General features: G+C 42.7%; 1 protein-coding gene across 2 annotated transcripts in view; it reads right to left on the bottom strand.

Moving 5' to 3' along the window:
• Slc44a5 (solute carrier family 44 member 5) overlaps positions 1-11,955 on the bottom strand; it is a 273,492-nt gene that overhangs the window by 24,262 nt on the left and 237,275 nt on the right. For both annotated transcript variants that reach the window (XM_021195891.2, XM_029537997.1), the window contains 5 exons: positions 9,996-10,121; positions 8,820-8,880; positions 5,891-6,014; positions 5,512-5,595; positions 632-744 (listed from right to left, as the gene is read on the bottom strand). In XM_021195891.2, the coding sequence (XP_021051550.2) occupies positions 632-744; positions 5,512-5,595; positions 5,891-6,014; positions 8,820-8,880; positions 9,996-10,121 (508 nt within the window). The remainder of the gene's footprint in view (positions 1-631; positions 745-5,511; positions 5,596-5,890; positions 6,015-8,819; positions 8,881-9,995; positions 10,122-11,955) is intronic.

Raw genomic sequence — 11,955 nt, 5'->3', positions numbered from 1 at the left:
TGTCCTGGAACTCACTTTGCAGACCAGGCTGGCCTCGAACTCAGAAATCCGCCTGCCTCTGCCTCCCGAGTGCTGGGATTAAAGGCGTGCACCACCACACCCGGCTTGAATTTCTTTTTTTAGTGTTCACATCAGGCCTGAGATGCACAGCTCTGGGGATATTGAATTGAATTGAATCCTTCATCCAGTGAGTGTGACTTAGTGTGCCTGCCTAGAGAGCCATGCCTCAACATGGATAGTGACTACTATGAAGTCCTGATTAAAAGTACTGCCACAGCTGATAAAAATAGGTCAAGCTATGCAGCTGTGCTATCAATAGACCTGGGAGCTATCAATAGACCAGTTATGGGGAAGGTTAACTGTTTGGAATGTTTTCATTCATCTAAAAGAACCTTTTCTGCCCCTCCCAATTCCCATAAGACTGCTAGGGAAAGGAGTAGATTTTTCTTATGGAATTTTTTTGAGACAATGACAAAAAGTTATGAAGAAAATAGGTGTGAAATTAAATACATTTTGTGAAGTTATGATGCAAACTAATTGAGCCTAAGGCAAGTAAATGCTTTCCAGTAACTGCTAATGACTAGGAAAATTTATTCTGATATTCAGCAACTTTAAGAGGTATGTTACCTACCATATCCTATAATTCCGAGCACACCCAATATGAAGAACCAGAAGAGGAATCCAGCTGTGAACCTCAGGAGTATTAAAAAAGTCCAACTCAGCGCCATGGCAATAGTCAGGCCACTAGAGATAAAAACCCACAATAAACAGAGTCAGGTGCGCTGTACTCAACACAACATGAACAACAGGATGGGAGCTGTTTCCGTTAGAAATAACTCTGGAATATTCCATTTTACTGGCTGTACAAATAGGGCTCTAAGAAGTACAAACAATGGTTTCCATTAAGGATTTCACGTGAAAAAGGAAAGCTGAGGCCCAGTAAGGACTTTCTGCTCGAGACATCCTGTATGTTTCCAGAATCCAGAGTATTGCTGCCTGCTCAAGGAAGTGAGCAGTGCCCAGCTTACAACTTTCCCTGTAGGCACACTTTCCACATTGTCCTTCTTCCTTCACACTCTTCCATTTAGTGGTAAATTATAAAATAAGTCCATGGTGAAACTGTGGTATTCTGGTGAGTAAGGGAGACACCCCCAGGACATGGTTGTTTGGAAGTAATGGAACAGACTTCTGGTAGAAAACGAGAATCACGATTGGCACACACTTGCTGGACCTGTGACTTTATAGTTAGTGACTGCCATGTGTAAAGTATCTTGAGCACTATGAGCTCTCTGACTCCATCCAACATCTATTTAGGGTCCCAAGGGATCTGGGTACAGGACCTGCAAGCAAGCTTGGTCTCCTGGCTTTGTGGCTTCTCAAGCACGGGAATCATGAATATTTCCTATATGCTTTACTTCCTTCCAGGAGCCTGACTGAGATACTAAAGAACTGGGTCCATGCCCCAATCCCCACCCCTTCCAGGGTAAGGTCAGAATGGAATCTTCTGGCACAGTCTCCTCAAAGAGAATTCATTAATACCTGAAACGTGACCCACTCTCCTAACTCATATCCTTGGTGAAATCTACAAGATGCCAAACAGCATCAGACAAAGCCTGGTGTCTTTATGGAAGGCAGTCTCAAAAGACATCTTCTAAGAGACCCATCATAATATTTCACTCACAATACAGTGCTGAATTAACTAGATTTGTGGTGGTTAAAGACATGCTATCTAGCTTGTTCCACTCTTAATTCTGTAACTGTCTCTGAACTCACACTTCTGCATGTCTACTATGTTTTAAGAACTATGCTAGGAGGCTAACGCTAGGAAGGTAAAGATAAAACTGAGCTAGGAAGATGGAGATGAGTTAGTCACAGTTGTCATCCTTAGGAGTTGATAGTTTAGCTGGGTATGGTAGTCCATGTCATTAATCCCAGCACTTGTGAGGTAGAAGCGGCAAGATGAGGAGTTCAAGGCTAACTTTGGCTATAGGAGACACACCTTTAAATAGCAAAAAGAGAAAAAAACCAAACTGTCAGTTTATCAGAGAAAATAACTGGGTAAATAAAATAGAGGACGGATGATGTTATATAGAAGATGAGTACTTATATGCTTAGAGAGGTGTGCACATATACACAGTAGATATGAGAAAAACGGAAATAATAGAAGTTTCATAAGCATCACTAAACTGATTTTAAAGGATGAGGTACAAGAGTTGGAGACATAGCTCTGTGGAAGGATGCCTGCCTGGCATGTACAAAGTCCCAGGCCAGAGCTCAGCACTTAAGAAAATTAAAAGGGCCATGTGGCATGACCCTGGACTCTGAGAAGGGTTCAGGAAAATAGAAAAAGTCACACAACTCAAACATGGGATTTCACAGTCGAGGGGTGGCAGGCTGTCTGGTAGATTTACACTATATAACTGAGTGCCTCATGCCTGTAATCCCAGTGCTCAGAAGGCTGAAACTGGGGGATAGAGTTCAAGGCTATCCTCCATGGCTACACAGTGACATTCAAGTCAGCCTAGACTACAGAAAGAGAGTTTTTCGTGTGTGTGTGTGTGTGTGTGTGTGTGTGCATGTATGTCTGTGTGTGTCTGTCTGTGCATGTATGTCTGTATGTCTGTGTGTGTATGTATATGTGTGTGCATGTATGTCTCTGTGTGTGTGCATGTATGTCTGTGTGTCTGTCTGTGCATGTATGTCTGTATGTCTGTGTGTGTGTGTGTGTGTGTGTGTGTGCATGTATGTCTGTGTGTGTCTGTCTGTGAATGTGTATCTGTATGTCTGTGTGTGTGCATGTATGTCTGTGTGTCCGTCTTTGCATGTATGTCTGTATGTATGTGTGTGTATGTGTATGTATGTGCATGTATGTCTATGTGTGTCTGTCTGTGAATGTGTATCTGTATGGCTGTGTGTGTGTGTGTGTGTGTGTGTGTGTGTGCATGTATGGCTGTGTGTGTCCTTCTGTGCATGTATGTCTGTATGTCTGTGTGTGTATGTGTATGTGTGTGCATGTATGTCTGTATGTCTGTGTGTGTATGTGTGTGCATGTATGTCTGTATGTCTGTGTGTGTATGTGTGTGCATGTATGTCTGTGTGTGTCTGTCTGTGAATGTGTATCTGTATGGCTGTGTGTGTGTGTGTGTGCGTGTGTGTGTGTGTGTGTGTGTGTGTGTGTCTGTGTCTGTGTCTGTGTATCAGTCTGTGTGCAGGTACCCAAAAGGCCAGAAGGAAGCACCAGATCCTTGAAGCTGTGAATACTGGCAATTGTTAGGTTCCCAAAGTGAACTGAATTGTGGGTTTCTGCAGGAACAGCAAGAGTGCTCTAACCACTGTGGCATCCCTCTACGTGCTAAGAACCTGTCTTTGAAATACAGGCGATGTGCAGGGCTATGCAAGAAAGAGATGGGGGTGTGCCTCTGAAGCTGCCCTGATGTGGTTTAAAGCACCTGGGAGTCACCAAGCAAGCATTAACATTTTCTCTGGTCACTAGGGAAACACAGGAGCATCTCAGCTCAGGAAAGTGGCACAAAGGCAGAGAGCACAGGCTGAGGCAAGTCAGACAACACTTGCCTTTGTCAGGAAAGCAACCCCATGCTTTTTAAAAATTCATTCATTAATTTGTATATTCACTTTACATCCTGATTGCAGCCTCTCTCTCCTCCCAGTCCCACCAAAGCCCCTCCTCCCATGCCTCCCCTTTCCTCTGAGGAGGAGGAGGAGGCCTATCTGTGTGTCAACCCACCCTGGCATGTCAAGTCACTCCAGGACTAGGTACATCCTCTCCCACTGAGGCCAGACAAGGTGGGCCAGTTGGGGAATGGGATCCTCAGGCAAGCAAAAGTCATGGACAGTCCCTACTCCAGTTGTTAGGGGACACACATGAAGACCAAGATGCACATCTGCGATATATGTGAGGGAATGGGCTAGATCCAGCCCATGCTTGCCCTTTGATTGGTGGTTCAGACTCTGAGAGCCCCCAAGGGTCCAGTTTAGTTGACTCTGTTGATCTTCTTGTGGAGTCCCTATCCCCCTTCAGGACCCTCAGTCTTTCTCCTGACTCTTCCACAAGACTCTTTGAGTGCTGTCTAATGTTTGACTGTGGGTCTCTGTATTTGTTTCAGTCAGATGCAAGATGAATCCTCTCAGAGAACAGTCAGCTAGACCACTCCTAGTCATATATCTAAAAGATGCTCCACCACACCACAAGGGCACTTGCTCAACTATGTTCATAGCAGCTTTATTCATAATAGTCAGAAACTGGAAACAATCTACATGTCATTCAACTGAAGATTGGAAAAAGAAGATGTAGTTTATTTATACAATGGAACACTATTCAGCTATTGAAAAAGAAAAAAAGGACATCACTAATTTTTGCAGACAAATGGATGCAACTTGAAAATATCACCCTGAGTGAGGTAACTCAGATCCAAAATGACATGCATGGTATGTACTCACTGATAAGTGGATATTAGCCAAAAATACAAGGTAATCACACTACAATACACAGATTGAAAGAAGCCAAATAAAAAGGAGAACCCAAAGGAGGATGCTTGAATCTTACGCAGAAGGGGAAGTAAAGTAGCCATCAGAGGTGGATGAAGGGAGAAACGGTGAGAGAGGGGATCAGGCATAGGGAGGGTGTGAGAGAGAGAGAGACCAGGAATTAATGGCAGAAGGAGGTGAGGAGAGGCATCTTTAGGACGTGCCAGAAACCTGGGGCAGGGGAGGCTCCAATGAGTCTATGGGGGTAACTCTAGCTGAGACTCCTAGCAGTAGGGATATGTAACCTGAAGTAACCAACTCCTATAGCCAGTCAGGACACCCTAGTGGGTGGATAAGGACACTAAGCCACTCATAAAACCTATAACCCACAATTTATCCTGCCTACAAGGATGTGCAGGGACAAAGATGGAGCAGAGTCTGTGGGAATGGCCAACCCATGACTGACCCAACTTGAGACCCATCTCATTGGGTCCCTGACACAATTCATGGTATTCTGTTATGCTTGCAGACAGAAGCCCACTCTTCAACTTTTGAAAATACTAACCTAATGTCTGGAAATCTAAATCTCCACCTTCAAATGCATCTTAAGTTTCTCAAAACTAGAACAGACTTTAATGGTAATGATTATCATGTGCAAAGAATACAGTAAAAACTACAAATGATCCTTTGGGGTCAAGGGAGAGACACAGGAGAAAAATAACCAGGAAAGCCAAACTATGCCCACCCTCTATGACATATGAAAATCAGAACACAGGACCCCAGACCCTGTGGCAGGCACTTGGCACATGTACCCATTCTACTAGTTCTAATTAATATATAAACTTGAACCTTACAGTCTTATGGGCATATTTTTAAAATATGTTTGCCCTATCCTTAAATCAAATGTGAAAAAGGAAATGATCCTGAGGGCTGAGTCCACTTTTCAGCCTTTAATAAGTAATTGAAAGAGTCTACAGAGGTCCTCAGGAAGAGTCCTTCAGAGAAGAAACACAGCGTCTCACTCACATGAGAATCCACTTCCACGAGGTAGAATAGTCTTCAAGCAGCTTCAGCCCAATCGTCCTGGCATTGATCACATCACTAATGCCGCTGAGTTCAATGAAGGAAAAGTTTATTTTCAATTAATTATTACTTTCTGTTAATATTGAGCGGGGGGGGGGGGTAAGTTCTTATAATAAAAGAGACTCTGCAAGATTCTATCGAAGCCATGGTCTTAAACAGCATCTGCCACAGTGACCCTTTTACTAGCTGCAGCAGTCTACTGACTGTCACTTTAGGATGCCTCAAGGGTGACTGATACGTTCATCATAGCACGTAAGTACTAAAGTGGCACTTTAACATTTTGTTTAATAATAGTATGCGTCAAAACGGGACGCAGACATACTTCGCAGCCTCCCTGAGTTCTACCATAGTCCTGGTCTGCCCACTTCCATCTTCAAACTGCATCCTACTCCCTAAAGTCCAGGTGCCATTGATGGCTGAAAGGTCAGGTATACATCTCTGCAGAACTGCGAAAGAGAATAAGAAACACAGTAAACACGTTTGCTTGCAGTCTCTTCTTTTAAAAACCATCTGTGATCTACAGTCAAACTCTTGCTGGGTGTGAAGTGTGCTCAGGAGGGACAGCTAACTCTCCTTTATTGACACCCCCAGGATTTTCTACTGGTTGTGAAATGGAAACACAAACAGCTATTGGAAGCCACGTCCCAACCTGCTTGTTCTCTTACACATAAAGAGTTGTTAAATGTACGGGTAAGATACATAGGCTGAGAGACATTGGCTCATGCCATATATGCTGAACACATTTTAATAGAAAAGTTATAGCTGTTGGTATGACGGGGAGGAGTTTAGGGCTGTTGCTTTAAAGGGTCTTCGGTAGGACTGGGGATTCAGCTTAGTAGGTTTAACGGGCCTTCAGTAGGGCTAGGAACGCAGCTTAGTAGGGAGAGTACCCTTGTGAGGCCCTGCGTTCGGTCCTGAACACTGAATGATGTGGTACCACACACCTTTGTTCCCAGTTCTTGGGAAGTGGAGGCAGGAAGATCAGAAATTCATGGACACTCTTGACTGTCCAATGATCAGCCTGGGATATGTGGGGGTTTGTTTAAAAACAGTTTTCAGTATTCCTCAATGAAACTGTGGAAACTAGAGATTTGTAAAGGATCCCCGGAGAAGCAAGATCCAGCTCAAACTTCCAGCTCCTATGAAGACTCTATTGATGAATTCTTAATAACTTGCCTCCTTGCCAGAGATATTATCTACATGTTGTTGAAGGACAGAAACTGTCAATGGTGGGGGGGGGTGTCATACTGTTTTAGAGTTGAGAAAAGTTAAATCATTGCTCAGTCACCTACGGTCTTATTTTGATTAAACGGAATCCTGGCCTCTACAAATATGTTTCTTTTAATTGCTTGTTGCAGTGCTGGATAGCGAATGTGTTTTAAAATATTAGAGCTTGGATTTCAAGTGAAGAGACAAGAGAATTCAGAAGTGGATAGATGAATTTTCATATTTTTTCTTGTAAGTAGCGCCACTAGTTTACATGTGGAGCTTAAACCTGAAACACGGAAGCATTGGATGCGGGCAATGAACATCTTATGAAGCCCTTCCCGGGTTGCCTTGTCTTGCCCGTCTGTCTCAAAGCCTGATGACATAAATGTTTTCTTTTATAATCCCCCTATGTTTCTTCTGCACCTTCCTTCCCCTCTGGGGCAGATCTGAGATGGCAGCCTCTACAGTCCCTCTCTGCTCACTCTCAGCCATCCAGATCCTCACTTCCCCCTCTTCCCAGATGATCTCACTCTACTAATTCCCCAGTGGGGTTCTTGGCACACAGTAGGGCTCAGGATATTTCTTCTCTCCCATTTTTCTGGTCTTTTTAATCCTATATATGCCATAAGTTTAAGTTCCCGCCTAGAAGACCCCTTGGCCATCTTTCACATAGTACTTGGCAGTCACTTCCAATCTGCTAGCACTCATTAATTAATAGTCTCAGAGTAAAGTTAGAAAGTAGAGAAAATATACAGGAAAATTACAAAATGACACCCTGGCTAGGCCCCACAATGAACTGTGTGGCTTTGCTGATCACTTTCCCGCTCATCTCTCTTCTGATTCTGTCCCTTTTTGGATATCAAAATGATAAAGGAAGTAGAATTCCCTTCTCTTGTCCCTCTCACATAATCTTACTTTGTTTGCTTTTATGAACAGTTTAAGGACGATGTGTTATTAGTTGTACATCGTGTCACTGGTGTACCTGATCCTCTGCTAAGAAGAACACAAGCTGAATGTAAGGCTGAAACTAATGTCTCTTTCATTCTTTCATTAGACTCTGGGAGATTATGGGCTAGTTGTTCATCTTACATCGCCAATGTATATTTTAAAATGTGATTTAACCAAAATATAATTGTGAGGACAGTTGTTTCCCACTTTCCCATAAAAAGTCTCAATGCCGTTCTTGACCACATACAGTTAGCATTAGGGCTTCCTGATGATTGCCAGTTCTCACGTGGACCAGCACCTCTGCTTCAGGGTCTATAATGGACCAGGAAAGATGAAGGGGATGCTCAGCATATGGATTTTGCAGCAGCTAATTCAACATTATTGACTTTCTACTTAGATTGGTGCCTATTACTCTTTGCCTGTTTTAGAAGAACTTGCGGGAAAATTGGGGAATAGAAAAATGGAAAAAAGAGAGAAAATAACTGGTTTTGCCCTCCTCTGACTTCCTCTGGCAACAACTTAATATTTTTGGTAGATTTCTCTGTGATCGTTTTCCTTAAGTGATTTCTGGGATTCACTTGAATGTCTATGTGCTTGCCACCATGATGTCTACCAACAGCTTGCATTTTGCTGAATGCCTTACACATACATTACTCTGTTTATTAGGTTTTAGATATTTCCTCTCAAAACACACTGTATGATGTCAGTGTTCTCTCGCCCTTGGAGACTGTAACTTTTCATTTCCCTCTGGCGTCCACCATCTATGTTTTCTGTGTTCTGTATGAATTAATTGTCCTGCCTTACTTCGGATGAACCCTGTGTTATGAATTTTTATGCGAGTGCTTGTAGGGACACATATAATCACACTGGTGGCTTCTTAAATCCAATCCTACCACCTAGCGAAACCTCGGGTCTCACGGAGCTTGGTTGGAATGAGGACAGGAATGTCCAGAGACAGCCCTCCTAACTGACTCTGGGCTCTCAAGGCAGGCACAGAATCATTCTCAGCTGCGGCTTTATCAACTGTGAAATAAGAAAGTTAAATCACATTTTTGTAGATTCTATGTTTCAAAGGTAAAATAATTCGCACTTACAAGGTCTGCTTGGGTACACTGCTAAGGGGCAGTCACCGCTGGACAGAAGGTCTCCAAGAGTCTGAAAGGGAAGGTAGGTTGTATTAACATTTCAAAGCCAGCAGCGACTGCTTTGCTCCCAATATCAGAATTTTGAGCTTCAAGTCTTAACTCTGCATCTCATTTTCCCAAATCATTTCCCCACTCTCAGTGACGGTAAGATTATCATATAAAATTTCTTGTTAAAAAAAAAATGCCTGTAAATGCTCTAAATGAACCAACAGAGATTAAAAAAACAAAACAAGATCTTACAAAAGCAAGCCATACTTATGATATCTTAGTCATAGTCTGAATCTCTGACCATTAAATTATTTTTCTGGAAAAATAGCATTTTCTATAATGTGACAACCAATGAATAGTATTTAATATAATAAAGCTTTAGAAATCTCTTGATGTTTAACCTAGGTAAGGGTGGACTTAGACATTTTTATTGTACTGTTTCTCTCTCTCTCTCTCTCTCTCTCTCTCTCTCTCTCTCTCTCTCTCTCTGTGTGTGTGTGTGTGTGTGTGTGTGTGTCTGTGTGTGTGTGTGTGTGTGTGTGTGTGTGCGTGCACCATGCATGCTAAGGAAGGCATACCTGTGGAGGTCTCAAACTGCCAGATTCTGTTTTCTCTTCCTATCATGTTGGGGTCAATGTCAGGGATGAGGTTCAGGTGAGGTGGGTAGAACCCTCATCAGCTAAGCCATAGAGTGCTACCTCATCAGCTAAGCCACATAGCGCTATGCTTTTGTAATGATGAGTCTGGTTGACATAAAACCCTAGCTCTTGTCAGCAACAAACCCATCCAGATAAAGAAAAACCTCTGTGCCACGAATTAGCTGGAGCTCACTAAGCAGACCCAAGAGTCTGTCCTATCCCACAAGTGTACAGAGTGATGATACATCATGAATGGTGTGATTCTTTGTCTGCACACCGACCGTGTATACCATGAATATTCTGTGTTTTGGTGTGTGTCCTCACAGTGACACACCATGAGTGTTTTTGAGTGTCCAGGTAAACTTGTGTTTTACTAGAAAGGCACCATTAACACTCATTTTCTAGATCTGGACATTTTTCCGGCAGCGAACTGGGCTCTTCCACGGAAGATCAAAATAGCAGCTAAATTCCTTCCGGGCATGAACTTGAGTACACTCACCTCCACAGGCTTGGCCTTGGCCTTGCAGAACTGGCGATAGTATTCCCAGTAGTTTTTGTCGTCTTTGTTCAAAAACTGCATATCCAAGTAGGTGAGGAATCTCTCTGGGCACCTGGAGACACAGATCTGTGGAGCAGAGAGGCATGGGGAAGAGAGGGAATGGGGTGAACCGAGAAGATGCCCACAAGGTTGGATGGGCTTCTGAGCGCCTCATCAGTACGAGGAGGAAAGCATCACTTTCCACCTAAGTGACGTAAATCGTGTTTCTAGTATGATTGTGTGAAATTAAGTTGACTATAGAATGCTACTAACCTCGACTTCTTGCTTTCTTGGTCTTGCACGAAAACAAGATATTAAACAGTAATGGTAGTTTGTGCTTGGGTTTTTAAATCAGCATATACTGCATGATAGACCATTTTAACATTTTCAAACCAAGTGTTTTCATGCTTCTTTCCTACCACCTCCATCCAGTTGCCCCTACTGCCCACTTCTATCCCCTATCTTCCTTTATCAGGACCCACGTGTCCTTTTCCCACCTCCCATCCCTCCTCAGGACTTAATACCAACCTGTCTAGGGGAGTGTAATGTTAAGTAAGATGACCCAAACTCAGAAGGCAAGCCAGCATGTTCTCTTTCAGACGTATATTCTGACCCGTGATATGTACATATATGTGTGTACATGTACACACACATACAGGTACTAAGTGTGGACAAAGTTTAAAAATTCTAGACAATTTATTTTTTACTTGATAAATGAAGATCCAAAAGTAGTTGCGAGAAGCAGAAGTCTCCGAACACTTGCCACTCAGATTCTCCAGAAAACAATACTTTGCATAACTGTGAGGTCATATAACCACTCCCCCCACTTGGATTATACTAATTTTATATCCATTCAGTGTGTACCTGTGTGGGACAGTTCTATGTGCAAATCTGGTGATTTCTACCATAGAAAAATGATGATTTTTTAAAAAATCTCTTTTAAGGGTTTTCATTTTTGTTATTTGTGTGTGTGTAGATATGTGTGCACACTCATATAGATCCATGCCAATATGTGTACTCTGCATGCAGGTACCTAAAGAGTGTAGAACATTCTCTGGGGCTGGAGTTATAGAAGGTTGTGAGTCATATGACGTGGGTACCTAGGAAGAGAACCCAGGTCCTCTGTCATGATCTTTTAGTGAGGCATTTCTTGTAATTGCCTGAATTGGTATATGGCTGAGTCTATGTACATTCTAGGTTAGAATCTTGCTTTGTTTTCTGTATGAATAAAATAACTTTGAAATATTCTGACAGTTGTTAATGTACATGGGAAATATTCATCTGTGTCTGTGAGTTTCCCATAATTCTGAAAACAGAATTACAGTTTGTCAGCACGAGAAATAAGCCAAATCTAGATATCTGCCACAATTAATCACCACAAAGTAGTACTGACACTATGTAGACATGGGCAAGAGAGGTCACATATGCAATTGCTTTACAGAAATGGACTTGGGGCACACCAGTGACAAACCAGGCCACCTGTGCAATTATTTTATAGTAATAGACTTAGGGCATATCAGGGACAAACCAGGTTACTGTGGTCATCCACAGAGCCATGACAAAGTGACAGCAATCCAATGTGTAATTCCATTAAAAGCGGTAGGAACAGGGGAGGTACAGTTGTTGGTTTTGCCTTTGCCTTTGCTTTGAAAACAAAATGAAAGGTGTACCAAACTGAGAGAGCTGCATCAACTTCTGTGCATCTCCTCATCAGCTCGCTCCATGGAAATCCGTGACCCAGCATGTCTGTCATTCCCGCCAAGCCTTTAGTAATTATTCCTTTTCGATGTTTTAATACTTTGAAAATATCAGAATGGTATCGTACCCTGTTACTTCTCTTTCTCGCCTTCTTCCTACCCCTGCTGAACTCTCTTCTCTTCTCTCTCTCTCTCTCTCTCTCTCTCTCTCTCTCTCTCTCTCT

The sequence above is a fragment of the Mus pahari genome, chromosome 4 (genome assembly GCF_900095145.1).
Source record: "Mus pahari chromosome 4, PAHARI_EIJ_v1.1, whole genome shotgun sequence".
NCBI classification, from domain to species: Eukaryota; Metazoa; Chordata; class Mammalia; order Rodentia; family Muridae; genus Mus; species Mus pahari.
The sequence above is the reverse complement of the archived record's forward strand: the minus strand, read 5'-3'. Positions and strand labels throughout refer to the sequence as shown.